The 19,785-nt window shown below is 43.2% G+C and overlaps 1 protein-coding gene across 1 annotated transcript in view; it reads left to right on the top strand.

Moving 5' to 3' along the window:
* The first annotated feature begins 3,181 nt into the window (after positions 1 to 3,181).
* LOC137347395 (serine/threonine kinase-like domain-containing protein STKLD1) overlaps positions 3,182 to 19,785 on the top strand; it is a 33,748-nt gene continuing 17,144 nt past the window's right edge. The window contains exons 1-7 of the mRNA XM_068011832.1: positions 3,182 to 3,226; positions 9,680 to 9,771; positions 11,322 to 11,366; positions 12,023 to 12,097; positions 13,342 to 13,446; positions 16,579 to 16,649; positions 17,910 to 18,025. Coding sequence (XP_067867933.1) covers positions 11,331 to 11,366; positions 12,023 to 12,097; positions 13,342 to 13,446; positions 16,579 to 16,649; positions 17,910 to 18,025 — 403 coding nt within the window. The 5' untranslated portion in view covers positions 3,182 to 3,226; positions 9,680 to 9,771; positions 11,322 to 11,330. The remainder of the gene's footprint in view (positions 3,227 to 9,679; positions 9,772 to 11,321; positions 11,367 to 12,022; positions 12,098 to 13,341; positions 13,447 to 16,578; positions 16,650 to 17,909; positions 18,026 to 19,785) is intronic.

Genomic DNA, 19,785 nt, shown 5'->3' with positions numbered 1-19,785 from the left:
ATCTATCCACGTAACTGAAATCCCTCATCCCTAGAATAATTCTAGTAAATGGTTTCTGCAACCTGTCTAATGCCTTCACGTTCTTCCTAATGTGTGGTGTCCAGAGTTGGACACAATACTCCAGTTGAGGCCAAACCCAGTGTTTTATAAACGTTCATCATAACTTCCTTGCTTTTGTGCATGTATTTGTAAAGCCCAGGATCCTTTATGCCTTATTAACTACTTTCTCAATCTGTCTTGCCACCTTTAACAATTTGTGTACATATATCCCCAGATCTCTCTGTTCCTGCAACCCCTTTAGAATTACATTCTTTATTTATATTGCCTCTCTTCGTTCTTCTGACCAAAATGTATCCCTTCACACTTCTCTACATGAAATTTCATCTGCCACATGTCTGCCTATTCCACCAGCCTGTCTGGGTTCTCTTGAAGTCTATCATTATCCTCCTCACAATTCACAATACTTCCAAGTTTGTATTATTTTGGATTTTGAAATTGTGCCTTGCACACCGAAGTCTAAATCATTAATATATGTCAAGACCAATGACATAAAGGGATATGGGGATAATGTGGGGAAAAGGCATTGAAGTGAATGATCAGCCATGATCATATTGAATGATGGAGCAGGCTTGATGGGCTGAATGGCCTATTCCTGCTCCTATGTTCCTTAAAAAAGCAGTGGCTTTAGTACTGCTGCTGGGGAATCCCACTATATACCTTCCTCCAATCTGAAAACCAACCATTCACCACTAGTCTTTGTTTCCTCTCACTCAGCCAACTTTGTATCCATGCTGCCACCATCCCTTTTATTCCATGAATTTCAACATTCCTGGCAAACTTATTATGTGCCACTTTATCAAATGTCTTTTGGAGGTCCATGTACACCATATCAACTGCATTATCCTCATCAACCCTCTATGTTATCAAAAAACTCAATCAAGTTGGATAAACATGATTTGCCTTGAACACATCTGTGCTGGCTTTCCTTAAGTAATCCACACTTGTCCAAGTGACTGTTCGTTTTGTCCTGGATTATCATTTCTAAAAGCTTTCCTACCACTGACTGGCCTGTAGTTGCTGACGTTTTTTTTGGCAAAGGTGTATCATAGGGACAGAGATACATACAGCCCTGTGCAGATAGAGACACAGCAGTTATTTCAAGAATCCATCTCAACTTCACCTTCTAACATTAAAGGGTCTACACCTACATTCTATTTTACACAGTTTAACATTGCTGTCCTTAGATTTACAATGGGTTGTGCAGCAAGAGATTCACTAGAGTGTACAGTGTAGTGAAGCTGTTGTAGCTCAGTCACACTATGTTGTCGATGTAAAATCAGGGTTAAAATGATTGGTTTGTGAGGACAGGTTGCATGAGGCTTGTATCCCCTCGAGTATAGAAGATTAAGGGTTGAACTATTTGAGGTGTTTAAGATAATCAAAAAGAGTTAATAGGATAAAGGGAAATCATTTCCTCTGGTGGAAAGTAGGGGAATAGTAACATGGTGGCTATGTTCCAGCATTCATTTGGCACCTTTAACACCCCCAAGGCATTTCACAGGAGGATTAATCAGACACAGCATTTAACACCAACTAGAGGGGATGGTAGTGTAGTGGTTATGTTATTGGACTAGTAATACAGAGGCCTCAAATAATGATCCAAAGCCATGAGTTGAAATCCCACTGTGGAAGATGGGTAACTTAAATTCAATTAATTAAATAAATCTGGAATAAAAAGCTTGTATAGAATAGAAAGGCAAATTATTATCTAAATGGAGAGAAACTTCAGAGTGCTTCGATGCAGAGGGAACGGGGTGTCCTCGTGCATGAATCACAGAAAACTAGTATGCAGGTGCAGCAGGTAATAAGGAAGGCAAATGGAATTTTGGCATTTATTGCTAAAGGAATAGAGTATAAAAGTAAGGAAGTGTTGCTGCAACTGTACAAGGCATTGGTGAGACTGCACCTGGAGTATTGCGTACAGTTTTGGTCCCCTTACTTGAGAAAGGATGTAGTTGCATTGGAGGCAGTTCAGAGGAGGTTCACTAGATTGATTCCAGAGATGAGGGGGTTGTCTTATGAAGAGAGGTTGAGCAGTTTAGGCCTTTACTCTGTAGAGTTTAGAAGAATGAGAGGAGATCAAATTGAGGTATATAAGATGATTAAGGGGATTGACAAAGTAGACATAGAGAGGATGTTTCCTCTTGTGGGGCAATCTAGAACGAGAGGTCATAGTTTTAGGATAAGGGGTAGCAGATTTAAAACAGAGATGAGGAGAAATTACTTCTCTCAAAGGGTTGTGAGTCTGTGGAATTCACTACCCCAGAGTGCGGTGGATGCCGGGACATTGAGTAAATTTAAAGGAGGAGATAGACAGATTTTTAATTAGAAATGGGTTGAAGGGTTATGGGGAACAGGCAGGAAAGTGGAGTTGAGACCAAGATGAGATCAGCCATGATGGTATTGAATGGCAGAGCAGGCTCGAGGGGCTGAATTGCCTAGCCCTGCTCCTAGTTCTTATGTATCAGTAATGGTGACCATGAAACTATTGGCTTGTTGTAAAAACCCATCCAGTTCATTAATGTCACTTAAGGATGGCCTATATGTGACTGTAGAGCCACAGCAATGTGGTTGACTCTGAAACAGCCTAGTAAAGTACTCTGGCGGCCATCAGAAATGGCTAAGGAAGAGAGACCATGCCTTTAACACGTGACCGCCAGCTGCTTCCCTCCTTGCGCACGCGCAGTACCTGCCGACTGGAAAGTGACATGACCCTTAACCTGTATCGGTATATTTGAAGGACGAAAAGAAGCTAATTTATCTCACAATAGTATGGAATGTAATTGGGGAAAGTGTTGTGATTTTTAGACGTAAATAAAGGGGGCGGGAGGCGATGTTTACATGCTCTTCTTCCCATGATGCTGTGCGCGTTGCCCTGGCAACGGGTTAACGGGCGGGAGAGTGTCGTCCGCCTCGCAGTTTCATGGAGAACTATGAGGTAAATTCACTAACCACTCCAATCTACTCGCTTCTCATTTTGTTTCCTCTCGCCCTGTTAACTGTTTCTTTAATAAACAAAGTTTACTTGTGAATAGTTCCACCTTTTTTTAACTGCACATCAATTGTCTCCCCTCCCCAGATTCAGGATACAAAGCCGAAAGGATGTTACGGGTTTGTACATATCGTGAGACACCGAAGAGACAAACAGTTGTATGCCATGAAGGTGGTAAGCCTGTTTTCTACGATGATACAGACATATGAACATAAGAAATAGGAGCTGGACGAGGCTGTTCGGCCCATCTCAGCTTCTCGGCCATTCAATACTATCAAGGTTTGAGTTAATTAAGGATTGTGTTACGACCAGGTGAGAAAGGTGTCTAGGGGTCTTATTGTCTTCACCTGGTCTTATTGTAACAGGGTTTAATTTTAAACACACTGTGTTTTGTGCTCCCCCTTTGAATCCTTGTTCACAGCCTTCCAATTATAAGGCAAAGAAATGAGCACAAACAGGCCTTATTAGGTTTAAAGATGAAAAGTGAAATTTATTAAAACCTTAAACTCTAATATGGTTAATGCCTATGGATAAATGACACTCCCATGTTAGCATGCACACACAATACACACATGCAAATAGGGACAGAAAAGAACAGAAGAAAAATAAAATAGAGAGGTTTGAGGCAGCCTCTAAAGGGTGTTTCTTGATACTGTTTCTGTGGTTCCAGCTGGCTGTAGAGTCTTTGATTGACAGCTCTTTTCATTGGGGCCCAGTATTCTTCTTATAGCTTGTTCACTGTAGGAGACTTTTCTGTCTTGGTGTTCATATGTCTTCAATGGTTTCCAATGCTGGTGTCAGCAAGATGAGGGCAGACAGGAGGGAGGTCTTATTAGTCCAGGAGAAAACTACTTTCTGATTTTCAAACACTCTGTGGCAAGTTCAATATTCAAACAACTCCAAAAGTCAGCTAGCCATGTGATCAAACCGGTTCGACTACGTCTATTTGTGTATTTGGCCATCTTAGCAGTTAACCTGGAATGCTAGCCTTTCCACCTTCAATGTCTGGTAATAAAAAGTCCATTGTGGATTAAATTGGAACAGGGAATAGCCCCTTTGTTCTTTGAAGTACTGTCTGTGAATAGGCTAATGTCTCTCTCCAGCCAAAGTTTCCAATTGTTTTTTAAAGCAAGTTCTTTCTTCACCATCAGCAATTTAAAATCAATGTTCATGTGGCAAAATTAATTTTCCTCATTCTTAGCCGATGGGGGTTTGCATGACCATAGCCAGCAAGGATTTGTAAGAAGCAGATGGTGCTTGACTAATCTAATTGATGCTTTTTGTTTTTTCTTTATTCTTTCATGGGATTTGGGTGTCGCTGGCAGGCCAGCATTTGTTGGAACAGAAGAACTTAAGAAATAGGAACAGGAGCAGGCCATTCAGCCCCTCAAGCCTGCCCTACCATTCAATAAGATCATGGCTGATCTGTCCCAGGTCTCAACTCCTCTTTCTCGAGATTTCAAAAATCTGTCTACCTCCTCCTTAACACAACTCTGAGGTAGAGAATTCCAGAGATTCATCACCCTCAGAGAAGAAATTCCTTCGCATCTCAGTTTTAAATGTGTGACCCCTTATTCTGTAAATGTGTCCCCTAGTTCGAGATTCCCCTACCAGTGGAAACATATTCTCAACATCTACCCTGTCAAGCCACCTCAGAATCTTGTATATTTCAATAAGATCACCTCTTGCTCTTCTGAACTCCAATGAATAAAGGCCTAACCTGTTTAGCCATTCTTGATAAGACAACCCCTTCATCCCAGGAACCAGCCTAGTGAACCTTTTCTGAACTGTCTCCAACGTTAGTATATCCTTCCTTAAATACAGGGACTAAAACTGTACGCAGTACTCCAGGTGTGGCCTCACCAACACCCTGTACAGTTGTAACAGGACTCCCTATTTTTAAACTCTAAACCCCTAGCAATAAAGGCCAAAATTCAATTTGCCTTCCTAATTACTTGCTGCACCTGCATGCTAACTTTTTGTGTTTCATGTATAAGAACAGTCAGATCCCTCTGTACTGCAGCATTTTGTAGTCTTTCTCCGTCTAAATAATAATCTTCCTTTTTATTCTTCCTACCAAAGTGGATGACCTCAATTTCCCACATTGAACTCCATCTGCCTAGTTTGTGCCATCTCACTTAACCTATCTATATCCCTTTGCAAGTTCTTTGTGTCCTCATCACAACATGCCTTCCCGCCTATTTTTGTATCGTCAGCAAATTTGGATACACTACACTCTGTCCCTTCCTCCAAGTCATTAATATAGATAGAAAATAGTTGAGGCCCTAGGACCGATCCTTGTGGCACCCCACTAGTTACGGCTTTCCAACCTGAAAAAGGCCCATTAATCCCGACTCTCTGCCTTCTGTGTGTTAGCCAATCCTCAATCCAAGCCAACACATTACCCCCAATGCCCTGAGCTCTTATTTTGTGCAATCACCTTTTATGCGGCACCTTATCGAACGCCTTCTGAAAATCCAAATACACTACATCTACCGGTTCCCCTTTATCCACTCTGCTTGTTATCTCCTCAAAGAGCTCTAACAAATTTGTCAAACATGATTTCCCTTTCATAAAAACCATGTTGACTCTGTCTGATTGCATTATGTCTTTCTAAATGTCCAGCTATTTCTTCCTTAATAATAGACTGTAGCATTTTACCAATGACAGATGTTAAGCTAACTGATCTATAGTTTCCTGCTTTCTGTCTCCCTCCTTTCTTGAATAGGGGCGTCACATTAGCGGTTTTCCAATCTGCTGGTACCCTACCGGAATCCAGTGAGTTTTGGTATATTACGACCAATGCCTCCACTATCTCTGCAGCCACTTCTTTTAAAACCCTTGGATGCAGGCCATCAGGTCCCGGCAACATGTCTGCCTTTAGTCCCAAGAGCTTGTCAAGCACCTTTTCCCTCGTGATAGAGATTGCTACAAGTTCCTCCCTCCTATTTACACCTTGCTCATCTATTATTGTTGGGATGTTTATAGTGTCCTCCACCATGAAGACCGATGCAAAATATTGGTTTAAATTATCTGCCATTTCCCTGTTATTAATTCCCCAGTCTCATCCTCTAAGTGTCCCACACTTAGTTTAGCTACTCTCTTCCTTTTTATATACCCGTAGAAGCTCTTGCTGTTTGTTTTTATATTTCTTGCCAATTTACTCTCAATCAATTTTCTCCCTCTTTATTAGCTTTTTAGTCATCCGCTGCTAGCTTTCGCCGCATTGTATGCCTTTGTTTTTGATTTGATACTCTCCTTAACTTCCTTTGTTATCCATGGGTGGTTAACTGTTCTTATCAAGTCCTTCCTTCTGACCGGAATAAATATTTGCTGAGTGTTATGAAATATCTGCATAAAAGTCTGCCACTGCTGATCTACTGACTTTCCCTTTAGTCTATTTTCCCAGCCTGCTTTAGACAACTCTTTCTTCATACCTCTGTAATTGCCCTTGTTTAAGTTGAAGACGCTAGTTTGAGACCCGAGTTGCTCATCCTTAAACTGAATTTTAAATTCTACCATGTTATGATCGCTTCACCCTAGAGGATCCTTAACTACGAGATCTCTTATTAATCCTACCTCATTACGCATTACCAAATCTAAAATAGACTGTTCCCGGGTAGGTTTTGCAACATATTGTTGTAAGAAACAATCCCTGATGCACTCTACAAATTCATCTTCCATGTTGCCAATTTGATTTGTCCAGTCTATATGCAGATTAAAATCACCCATGATAATTGTAGTGCCCTTCTTTTACACCTTCATTATTTCATGATTAATACTTTGTCCTCCAGAGAGGCAACTCCTCGGGGGCCTATAGACCACGGCCACCTGTGATTTCTTTCCCTTGCTGTTCCTTATTTCCACCCAAACTGATTCTACATCATGATCTATTACACCTATATCATTACTCACAACTGCACTGATCCTTTCCTTTATTAACAAAGCTACCCCACCTCCTTTTCCATTTTGCCTATTCTCCTGGAACATCGAATATCCTTGAACATTGAGCGTTGCCCATCTCTAATTGTCCTTGACAACTGAGTGGCTTGCTAGGGCATTTCATAGGGCAGTTGAGAGTCAACCACATTGCTGTGGGTCTAGAGTCACATGTAGGCCAGACCAGGTAAGGATGGCAGATCGCCTTCCCTAAAGGACATTGGTGAACCAGATGGGTTTTTACAACAATCGATGATAGTTTAATTGCACCATTACTGAGACTAGCTTTCAATTTCAAATTTTTTAATTAATTAACTGTATTTATTAATTAATTGAATTTAAATTCCAACCGCTGCCATGGTGGGAATTGAACCTGTGGGCACAGGGCACTGGACCTCTGGATTTCTAGTCCAATGACAAGATGAAGTAACAGAGAAGGTTGATGAAGGGAATGTGTTGGATGTTGTCTATATGTATTTTAAGAATACTTTTTGCAAAGTACCACATAAAAGGCTGGTTAACAAAATTGAGGCTCATGGAATAGGAGGGTCAGTGTCAGCTTGGATAAAAAAAAATTGGCTTAAGAACAGAAAACAGCGAATTGTGGTAAATGGTTGTTTTTCAGACTGGAGGATGGTAGTCGGTGTTGTTCCCCAAGGGTCAGTGCTAGGACCACTGCTTTTTTTGCTATATATAAATGACTTAGATATTGGAATAAAGAATAAGATATCAAAATTTGCCCATAATACCAAATTTGGAGGTGTGGCAGACAGTGAGGGAGATACCAGTGAATTGCAACAGGACATAGATAGACTAGCAGAATGGGGAGACAAGTGGCAGATGGAATTTAACACATCGAAATGTGAGGTGATGCATTTTGGCAGAAGGGAAAGTGAGAGACAATATAGAATTAATGGCACGGTTCTAAAAAGTTTGGAGGGGCAGAGGGTCCTGATGATCCAGACTTTTAAAGGTGGCAGGACATATTGAGAGAATAGTTAGCAAAGCATATGGGAACTTGGGCTTCATTAAATTGAGGTATTGACTACAAAAGCAGAGAAGTTGTACTGAACTTTTATAAAATTCTGATCTGATTGCAACTAGAGAATTGTGTCCAGTTCTGGTCACCACACTTCAGGAAGGATATGAGGGTCCTTGAGAGGGTGCAGAGGAAATTTACCAGAATGATTCCAGGGATGGAGGATTTTAGTTACAAGGTTAGGTTGGAAAAGCTGGGGTTGTTCTCCTTGGAGCAATGGAGATTGAAAGCAGATTTGATAAAAGTGCACAAGATTTTGACAGGTTTAGAAAAGGTAGACAAAGAAAAGCTGATCATACAGGGACTAGGGGATACAGATTTAAGGTTTTGGGCAAGAGATGCAGGGGGAATGTGGGGAAGAATGTTTTTTATGCAGCGAGTGGTAATGACCTGGAAATCACTGTCTACGAGAGTGTTTGAAAAAGAGAGGATCAATGATTTGAAAAGGAAATTGGATGGGCACTTGAGGTAAATCAACTTGTAGGGCAACAGGAATAAAACAGGGAAATGGGAATGATTGGATTGCACTACAGAGAGCTGGCATGGACTCGATGGGCCAAATGACCACCTCCTGTGCCATAATGCCTCTGACTATGATTCTATCACTCAACTCCACCATCCTGCACTATCCCTTAATTTACTTAGTACCAAAAATCTATCAATCCCTGTTTTGAATATTCTCAACAAATGAGCATCTGCAACTCTCTGGGGAGATAATTCAAAAGATTCACAAGTGAAGAAATTTTGCATCTCAGTCCTAAATGACCGAACCCTTATCCTGAGACTCTGACCCCATGTTTCCTCTGGTGCCCACCAGTTGCAGAAAGCATCAAACGTACTGGTGGGCACCACATGCTCCATCTCCAGGGACACCCAGGCACGCTAACAGTTGCAGAAGAGAGGCAGGACCTTGAAGTAAACAACCCCCCCCAATGGCCATGCCCAGTCTGAACCTGTAGATGGCTACCTTGGCCAAAGCCAGGAGTAGTTGTTTCCATACTAATAGAAGGTCCAGTTTGCCTGTGGCATTACATTAGCTCAAGGTGGCCCCCTGAGTAATGAGACTGAGCACTTGGGAAGGCAGTGTCTCCTGCTTATCAGCTGGAACTGCACCTCATCCTATTTTGATGCTAGAAAGGCTGTTTAGGGACGGACATAGGACTCATCTAACAAACAACAAGCTGCACGAGGGAGGAATGAATAGAAGATGTTAGTAGGGTTAGATGAAGAGGGGTGGAATGAGGCTTGTGAGGAGCATAATCACCAGCATGGATGCTGGATAGGCCACAGCTGGAGTAGTGCGTACAGTTCTGGTCAGTGTATTGCAGGAAGGATATGATCACAGTAGAGAGGGTACGGAGGAGATTCACGAGGATTTTGCTAGAATTGGAGAATTTAGCTATGAGGAAAGATTGGATAGGCTAGGGTTGTTTTCTTTGGAACAGACAGGGCTGAGGGGAGATTACCAGGAGGCATAGATTTAAAGTAATGTAATTGGCAGAAGGATTAGAGGGAAGTTGAAGAGAATTTTTTTCACCCAGGGGATGGTGGGGGTCTGGAACTCACTGCTTGAAAGGATAGTAGAGGCAGAAACCCTCATCGCATTTAGAAAATACTTGGATATGCTGTTGAATTGCTGTAACCCACAGGGCTACTGACCAAGAGCTGGAAAGTGGGATTCGGCTGGATAGCTCTTTTTAAGCCAACGCACATGATGGGCTGAACTGTCTCCTTCCGTACTGTAAGTTTTCTACATTTCTATGGACCAGTTCTGTCAAATGGCTTGTTTTTGTGCTGTAAGTAGTGTGTAAAACTGTGTGGTGATGGGGAGTTGATATTCTGAAGTGATCAAAGGGACATCCAAACTAATTGTCACCTCCTCTCCTAGGGGTACCAATTGTCAGTAGGGTTGCCAACTCTGATTGGATTTATTCCTGGAAGTTTCATAACATGACTGCCCACCCAGTTAAACAGCCATTTTTCCTCCATTTCCAATATTTTTCTAACAAATAAATAACTGTTCAAAGAAAATGAATATTTTTCACAGCCTCTATGATTTTGCTGCTGGTACTGCTTGCAGAAGTGTCCTGGAGATTAATCTTCAATTCTTAGAGACACCAGGACAATCCTGAGGGTTGCCGACACTACCTGCACCATGACTCTTGGCTGTTCACCTTATGCCCTGCAATGTAACTCTTGGTCTCCCCTGATGCTCAGCTCTATGAGGTTGAGCCCTTCCCCTGATGCCCTGCCCCCCTCACTTTCTCAACGCCAGCGTTATCCTGTCTTCGCTGTATGCATTTGACTATTGCAATGCTCTCCTGGGCAGCCTCTCATCTTCCATCCTTCTTAAGCTTGAGCTCATTCAAAACTCTGCTGTTCATGTCTTAACTTGCACAAAGTCCTGTTCATGCACAACCCCCTTGTGCTCACTGATTTAAATTGGCTTCTGTTTGGCAATGCCTCTTTTAAAATTCTCATCGTTGTTTTCAAGCATCCATGGCCTCGCCTCTCTTCATCTGTGTAACCTCCTCAACCCTATGACCCCCGTCCCCCCACCCCAAGATCTCTGCACACCTCCTATTCTGGCCGCTTGAGTGTCTGCGTTTTAATTAGTCCACCATTGGTGGCTGTACCTTCAACTGCCTAGGCTCTAATCTCTGAAATTCCCTCCATAAACCACTCCACTTCGATCTCCTCTTTTAAGATACTCCTTAAAATGTCTTTGACCAAGCGTTTGGTCACCATCCTGACATCTCTCTGTGTAAGCTCAGTGTCAGTTTTTTTTATTCTTTCATGGGATGTGGGTGTCGCTGGCAGGCTAGCATTTGTTGCCAATCTCTAATTGCTCTTGAGCTGAGTGGCTTGCTAGGCCATCTCAGAGGGCATTTAAGTGTCAACCACATTGCTGTGGGTCTGGTGTCACATGTAGGCCAGACCAGGTAAGGACGGAAGATCTCCTTCCCTAAAGAACATTAGTGAACCAGATGAGTTTTTACGACAATTGTTGATAGTGCCATGAAACTATTACTGAGACTAGCTTTCAATTCCAGATTTTAATTATTTAATTGAATTGCTGATAACACTCCTGTGACGTGCTATGGGCTGTTCTTCTACGTCAAAGGCGCTATTTAAATATAAGTTGTTATTGTTGGCTCTGATCTTGACTGAGTCTTGCTTTCTACTGTTAAGGGTAGATGCTCATTCACCTTAAGTGATTTTATGCTGACCACAGTCCCTCATGTACTCAGCTCTGACTATATATCATTCTTGCCTGTCTCCTGAAAACAGATTGAATGCATGGACGAGGCAACAGCCAACCAAGGTATAAAAGAAGTAAGTATGCAGTGGTCAGCATATGGTGCGGCAGTCTGTGTACGATGCATGGTGCAGTGGTCAGTGTATGGGGCACAGAGTGTAGACATCAGGGTAGAGGGAGCTTTTCTCTTCTCTAACACGTGCTGTACCTGCCCTGGGAGTGTTTGTTGGGACAGTGTAGAGGGAGATTCACTCTGTATCTAACCTGTGCTATACCTGCCCTGGGAGTGGAATTCTCTTTCCTGGAATGCGGTGGAGGCAGGGTCATTGAATATTTTTAAGGCAAAATAGACAGATTCTTGACAAATGAGGGAGTCAAAGGGTATCGGGGGTAGGCGGAAAAGTGGAGGTAAATCCACAAACAGATCAGCCATGATCTTCTAGAATGGCGGAGCAGGCTCAAGGGGCTGAATAGCCTATTCCTGCTCCTAGTTCATATGAGTGTGTTGGGACAGTGTAGAGGGAGCTTTACTCTGGGGGAGAGGATGGGATTTGGGTGCACTGCTTCACTTTTACTCCAATCCTGTTCTCATTGTTCAGTTGCATAACTCAGCAGTAACGAGGGCTGTGTGTGTGTTAAAGGAAGTTATTGGTGGCAAAACCTTAGTATAGCTTTATGGCTTCATTTGGTGATGTATTATCCTCTGATGGTTTGTTACCTTTTCTCCTCACAGGCCATGGTCCTGTTAGATCTGAATCATTCCACTATTTGTAACTACAAGGAGATGTTTGTTGCCTGGGATCAGGAGGTATGAGGTATAACTGCTTGAGAATTTTTTGTTTACTCTTGGCCTCTCTGGTGGTTTAGTGGGGAAAAGTCCTGCCTGATGTGGTACTGAGTGTATATTTCACAAAGTCACCTAGTTCTATTCCTGGTGCGTACTGACTGGACTGATTTCATCCCCGGGTAGGCAGGCATGGCTATAAATAGAAACAAAAGCAAAATACTGCAGATGCTGGAAATCTGAAACAAAAACGGAAAATGCTGGCTATAAACAGTTTTGATTCATCTGCTGCTGAAACTCTTGCCCCTACCTTTGTTATCTCTAGACTTGACCATTCCAACATTTCCCCCGGCTGGCCTCCCAACTTCCACCCTAAGTAAACATGAGCTCTTCCAAAACACTGATGCTCGTATCCTAACTTGTACCAAGTCCTATTCACACATTACTCCCAGTGCTTGCTGACCTACATTAGCTCGCAGTCTGGTTACAGAAGCATGTGTGTTCAACTCCTACTCCTGAGACTTGACTCCATCATTCAGGCTGACATACTTTAATTAAAGGTTCTGGCAGCCATTACTGTACTAGCAGTTGTAGCTTTATGGGTAACATTCTCGCCTCTAAGCCCCAATCCAGAGATTTGACCACAAAATCCAGGGCTGCACTGTTGGAGGGGCGGTACCGAGGGAGGGCTGCACTGTTGGAGGGGCGGTACCGAGGGAGGGCTGCACTGTCGGAGGGGCGGTACTGAGGGAGGGCTGCAGTGTCGGAGGGGGAGTACCGAGGGAGGGCTGCACTGTCGGAGGCGCGGTACCGAGGGTGGGCTTCACTGTCGGAGGGGTGGTACTGAAGGCGTGCTGCACTGTTGGAGGAGCAGTCTTTCAGATGGGACATCAAACTGAGATCCTGTTTGCTCTGTCAGGTGGACGTAAAAGATTCGACGGCATTATTTCAACGAAAGCAGGAGAGTTCTCCTCAGTGTGTTGGACTGATATTTATCTCCCAACCAACATAACCAAAAGCAGACGCTTCGGTCATTCATCTCATTGCTCTTTGTAGGATGTCGCTGTGCAAAGATTTGCTGCCGTGTTTCCCTACATTACAACAGTGACTGCTCTTCCAATAAGTACTCCATTGGCTGTACAGCACTTGTTATGTCCTGAGGGTGTGAGAGGCACTATATAAATGCAAGCTTCTGCTTTAATGCGAGGTAACTAGAATGAATTCCAATTCTTTGTCCTTCACTTTGTATTGTGTTGTTTGCTGTACAGCTGTCAGCAATGGTGGTTTGCATGGTGATGAAATATTCTGCTGTGGGAGATCTGGCTTCGGTCATCCAGGCCAAGAGACGGAAGATGGAGAAAGTCAGGGAGATGGTAAGATGGAAGAAGAAAGTCCTTCACCCAGCTTCTCATTCTTCCAAGAACCAGGAGGCAGACTCGCAGCTAGCTGGCTGAGAAACCGCATGGGGGCGAAATTTCTCTCAAGCAGCAGTCCGATCTAGGCAGGGTGTAAAGCAGGCTGCTAATTTGCCGTCACCCGTGAGCATTGCCTGTCTGAGACAAATTTCATCTCGTCCCCCACACTCCCCCGGTGTGCATTCTGTTTTTATTTTGAATTTTACATAGAATGATATTGAATGTTATAGCACAGAAGCCCGTGCCAGTGTTTTTGCTCCATAGGAGTTTCCTTCCACCCTTCATCTCACCCTATCACAATATCCTTCTATTCCTTTCTCCCTCATGTGTTTATCCAACTTCCCCTTAAATGTATCTACACTATTCACCTCAACCACTCCCTGTGGTAGTGAGTTCGACATTCTCACCACTCTCTGGGTTAAGAAGTTTCTTCTGAATTCCTTACTGAATTTATTAGTGACTATCTTAGATTGATGGCCCCTAGTTCTGGTCGCTCCACAAGTGGAAACATCATCTCTATGTCTACTTTATGGAATCCCTTCATAATTTTAAAGACCTCTATCAGATCATCCCTCAGCCTTCGTTTTTCTCGAGGAAAAAATCCCCAGTTTTTCCTTATGGTTATAACCTCTTTGTTCTGGTATCGTCTTTGTAAATCTTTTTTGCACATTCTCCAATGCCTTCATATCTATGATTCAAGATATCAAGATTCTATAGACTCTGGAACAGTTCCTACAGATTGGAGGATAGCTAATGTAACCCCACTATTTAAAAAGGGAGGCAGAGAGAAAGCAGGGAATTATAGACTGGTCAGCCTGATATTGGTAGTGGGTAGAATCCATTATCAAAGATTTTATAGCAGAGCACTTAAAGAACAGTGGTAGAATCAGGCAGAGTCAGCATGGATTTACGAAAGGGAAATCATGCTTGACAAATCTAGAATTCTTTGAGAATGTAACTAGTAGAGTTGATGAGGGGGAGCCAGTGGATGTGGTTTATTTGGACTTTCAGAAGGCTTTCGACAAAGTCTCACATAAGAGATTAGCATGTAAAATTAAAGTGCATGGGATTGGGGTAGTGTATTGCGATGGATAGAAAATTGGTTGGCGGACAGGAAACAAAGAGTAGGGATAAATGGGCCTTTTTCCGAATGGCAGGCAGTGACTAGTGGGGTACCGCAGAGATCGGTGCTAGGACCCCAGCTATTCACATTATACATTAATGATTTAGATGAGGGAACTAAATGTAATATCTCCAAATTTGCAGATGACACAAAACTTGGTGGGAGGGTGAGTTGTGAGGAGGATGCAGAGAGGCTTCAGGGTGATTTGGACAAGTTGAGTGAGTGTGCTAATGCTTGGCAGATGCAGTATAATGTGGATAAATGTGAGGTTATCCACTTTGGTAGCAAAAACAGGAAGGCAGATTATTATCTGAATGGCTATAAACTGAGAGGGGGGAATATGCAGCGAGACCTGGGTGTTCTCGTACACCAGTCGCTAAAGGTAAGCATGCAAGCGCAACAGACGGTAAAAAAGGCAAATGGTATGTTGGCCTTCACAGCGAGAGGATTCGAGTATGGGAGCAGGGATGCCTTGCTGTAATTATACAGGGCCTTGGTGAGGCCACACCTGTAATATTGTGTGCAGTTTTGGTCTCCTTATCTGAGGAAGGATGTTCTTGCTATAGAGGGAGTGCAGCGAAGGTTTACCAGACTGATTCCTGGGATGGCGGCATTGATGTATGAGGAGAGATTAAGTCAGTTAGCATTATATTCGCTGGAGTTCAGCAGAGTGAGGGGGGATCTCAGAAACCTATAAAATTCTAACAGGACTTGACAGGGTAGATGCAGGAAGGATGTTCCCGATGGTGGGGGAGTCCAGAACCAGGGGTCATAGTCTAAGGATACGGGGTAAATCTTTCAGGACTGAGAGGAGGAGAAATTTCTTCACCCAGAGAGTGGTGAGCCTGTGGAATTCGCTACCACAGAAAGCATTGGAGGCTAAAGCATTGTATGTTTTCAAGAAGGAGTTAGATATAGCTCTTGGGTCTAAAGGGATCAAAGGGTATGGGGCGAAAGCGGGAATCGGCTACTGAATTGGATGATCAGCCATGATCATAATGAATGGCAGAGCAGGCTCGAAGGGCTGAATGGCCTACTCTTGCTCCTATTTTCTTTGTTTCTATAATATAGAGACCAGAACTGCACAGTGCTCCAAGTGTGGATGACCAAGGTTCAATATAAGTCCAGTATAATTTCCCTGCTTTTGAATTCCATCCCTCTGGAAATTAATCCCAGTGCTTGGTTTGCTTTTTATGGCCATATTAACCTGAGTGGTTTCTGTAAGTGATTTGTGTATTTGTACCCTGATCCCTCTGCTCCTCAATCCTATTTAGATTCGTATTTTCCGAGGAACATGTGGGTCTTCCTATCAAAATGTACCACCCTCACACTTATCTGTATTGAAGTTCATTTGCCACTTACACACCCATTCTGCAAGTTTATTATTGTTTTCCTGTATTCTGTCGCTAGCCTGCTCAGTATTAACTCCATCCTCTAATTTGGTGTTGGCCACAAATGATACTGTGTACTGACTTCTGACACCAACTTGTACTTATCATAGGATCTTACAGCACAGAAGTAGGTCATTTTGCCCATTGTGCCTGTGCCACTTCTCAAAAGAGCTGTTCAATTAGCCCTGCTCTTTCCCCATCATCCTGCATATGTGTGCCCCAACAGTCATTGTTGGCAGGATATTGAACCATGGAGAGCATCATAACCAAGCCTGATCCTCTCCTTACCGATGCTGGATGGTAATTGGTACTGGAAGCACTGGCTGACACCCCCACTAACCCAGAGGTGCTTGGGCCAATCATAGAATCCCAGTGCACAACTCTTTTCCCCCACCCCGGCAAGCTCAGATCAGCTAGCTCAGCTCAGACCAAAGATCACACCTGCAACCTTCCTGGTCTAGAAGACCATGTAGAGCAAGAGATTTACTCACTGAACCTTCAGGATTGTCGAGATTTTTCTTTCTCCCAAACTGTTCTGTTCAGCTCTATTTATACCCAATGCATTTGTTCCCTAAGGTGATCAAAAGTTTTGTGGGACAAATGGTGGACGTCCTCGTCTACATCCACTCGAAACATGTGATTCACAGGTTAGTAGCTGATGGGATGTTTTACCTATATTACCTCAAAGGTGCTGGGAAATAACATGTTTTTTCATATTGTCAGCACAGGGCAGAATCGAACACTTCCAGGGCTGGTACAGCACGGGTTAGATACAGAGTAAAGCTCCCTCTACACTGTCCCATCAAAAACTCCGAGGGCAGGTGCAGCCGGGGTTAGCATGGATCAGACTAAAGCTCTGATAATGCTTAATATCAATACATTGAATTATTGCTGTGAGCAGTGAATCAATGACACTTGTCCTTGGGTGTGAGCTTGTCCACAGACTTTCTGTGGGGTTTTGCACGACATGTTGCTGTTCGCCAAACTCCCAAACAGCACAGTTCCCTCTACAGGGCATTTGAGACCTGTGTGAGCAGGTCAGTGAACTGTGTGTCTCTTAAACGATCCTTCAGTCTGATTGGTTGTGAGCAGTGTAGCGTCTTAAATGGGAAGTGTGTGTTAGAATATCTAATTCAATGTTAAATCCAGTACAGAAAGAAAAGTAGAGATGAAAAGAAAGATGCAAGTAGAGAGCGATAAAGGGACAATAGGAAAAAGTTTTTTAAATCCATATATTTGTTTTAACTGCATAGCGCATCCACTCATAGTTGCTGCCTGATTTGTGCATAATAATGGTGAGTGCTGTTAGAATGACTTTTTATATTTACAGCAAAATCCAGCCCATTCTGTATCTTTCCACTTTTGAGATTTTCTTCATTGTTCACATCGGTCTTCACACGAAGCTTGCTTGGCACTTTGTGCTGGATGAATCTTCCAGATGAGACATTAACCCAAAGCCCTATCTGCCCCCTCGCAGATAGAAAAGGTCCCTTGGCTACTATTACAAAGAAGGGCTGGGGAGTTCTTACCAATGTCCCAGCCAATATTTACTGCTCAATCAACATCACTAAAACAGATCACATTGCTATTGGTGGGATCTTGGTGTGTGCAAATTAAGTGCCACATTTCCTACATTACAACAGAATACATTTCAAAAAAGTACGTGATCAGCTGTAAAGTGTTTTGTGACATCCTGAGGTTGTAAAAGGTGCTATAGAAATGGAAGTCTGCCGTTCTTTCACTTGGTCTTTTGGGAATATGATGGGATAGACTCTATTCTGCACTCCACTATTTTATAGCTTTATGACACTTAAACTCTCGAGGAGGAAAGGAAAAATATTGTGCATATGGCTGAGAATAATAATATGCAAATTTACCAATGTTGCTTCAATTTATTCCCTCCCTAGAAACTTGAAACCAACTAACATCCTGCTGCTGGAGGATCTCTCATTTGCGATTTGTGACTTTATCGTTCCTACATTTGCCAGTGATGAAGTTAAATTCAAGATAAGGATGAAGGACTGTAAGAACCACTGTTTAATTCACCATTTTCTAGGGTAGCCCTCAGCTGCTGGGTTGTTTGAAGAGAGCTTGGAAATCTCCCTGGTTGGCTGTTCGGGTTACATTGGCCATACTGTCTCTGAATCACGGAGGGAGTGAAAAAGCCAGCCCCAGCCAGTGAGGTGAACCTCACTGAAAGAGTTAGGTCAAGATCTGTTCATGTGTGATGCACAGTTGAATAGCCTGGTCGAGTGCCAGTTCACTCCACCTTGTATGTGAAGAATGGCTTCTGGGACAAGTCCTGTAGGGTGCCAGGCATACATGAAACCATTACCCCAGTGACAGTCATTGCCTTCAGGAGAGGAGGTGGAAACATGAAGGGATCAGAAAACCCGCTGCATTAAAACTTCAGACTGTATTCCAGTATGGTTCGAGTGTGCCATCTGGTGTCTGATTAAAAAGCAGCAATGGACATATTGAGATGGTAGCTTCTGGGCTGCTTGGTTTGGGAACGAGCTCACAAGGGGCATGGAGGAATCGGCAGGAGGGAATCTGAAAATGGACAAGGAGTTGGCTATAGCGCTTAGAACTATGCAGGTATGACAGTATAGAGGTGATGTTACTGGATTAGTAATCCAGAAGCATGAACTAATGATCTGGAGATATGAGTTCAAATCCCACCATGGCAGCTGGGGAATTTAAATTCAGTTAATTAAATGAATCTGGAATAATAAAAAAGTGAGCTTGTTAATGGTGACTGTGAAACTACTAGATTGCTGTGCAAACCCACTCATGCCTTTAGGGAAGGAAATCTGCTGTCCTTACCTGGTCTGGCCTACATATGACTCCACATCGCAGTAATGTGGTTAACTCTTAACTGCCCTCTGAAATGGCACTCTCTTGTATCAAACTGCAATGAAAAAGTCTGATAAGAATACCACCCAGCATCGTAAATGACAACCCTGCAAAGTCCCCCTCACTAACGTGGGGACTTGTGCCATAATTGGGGGAGCTGTCACAAAGAATAGTCAAACAACAGCCTGACATAATCATGCTCAGAGAATCCTGCCTTTCAGTCAACATCCCAAACTCTCTCATCGCCATTCCTGGTTTTGCCTTGTCCTACTGGCAAAACAGACGCATCAGAGATGGCAGCACAGTGGTATACAGATGGGAGAGAGTGGCCCATTGACTCAAGACCCATTTAAATCTCATGACATTAGGTCAAACTTGGGCAAGGATATCTCCTGCTGATTACCATCTACTGCCCTCCCTCAGCTATTGAATCAGTACATCTTTTTGAACACCACTTGGAAAAAGTAGGGGACATAAATGTCCATTACCAAGAGTGGCTTGGTAGCACCACTACTGACTGCGCTGGTCAAATCCTTAAAGACATATCATCTGCTGCAGGCCCAGTCTGATAGATGAGAGAACCAGCGAGAGAGAAAAACTTAATTGACCTTGTCCTTGCCACTTACCAGGCGCAGATGCATCTATGATGTGTTGGTAGGCATGGCCATCGCACGTACAGCCCTTGTGAAGACAAAGTCTTGTCATCATACTGAGGATACCCTCTATTGTGTGGTGTGGCACTACCACCATGCTAAATGGTAATAGCTTCAGAACAGATCTAGCAGTTCAAAACTGAACATCTATGAGCAGCTGTGGGCTATTAGCAGCTGTGGAATTGTATTTAACCACAATTTGTAACCTCATGGCCCAGCATATCCATCACTGTACCATGCTATCAAGTCAGGGGACCAACCCTGGTTCAGTGAG

The sequence above is a fragment of the Heterodontus francisci genome, chromosome 32 (assembly GCF_036365525.1).
Source record: "Heterodontus francisci isolate sHetFra1 chromosome 32, sHetFra1.hap1, whole genome shotgun sequence".
NCBI classification, from domain to species: Eukaryota; Metazoa; Chordata; class Chondrichthyes; order Heterodontiformes; family Heterodontidae; genus Heterodontus; species Heterodontus francisci.
The sequence above is the reverse complement of the archived record's forward strand: the minus strand, read 5'-3'. Positions and strand labels throughout refer to the sequence as shown.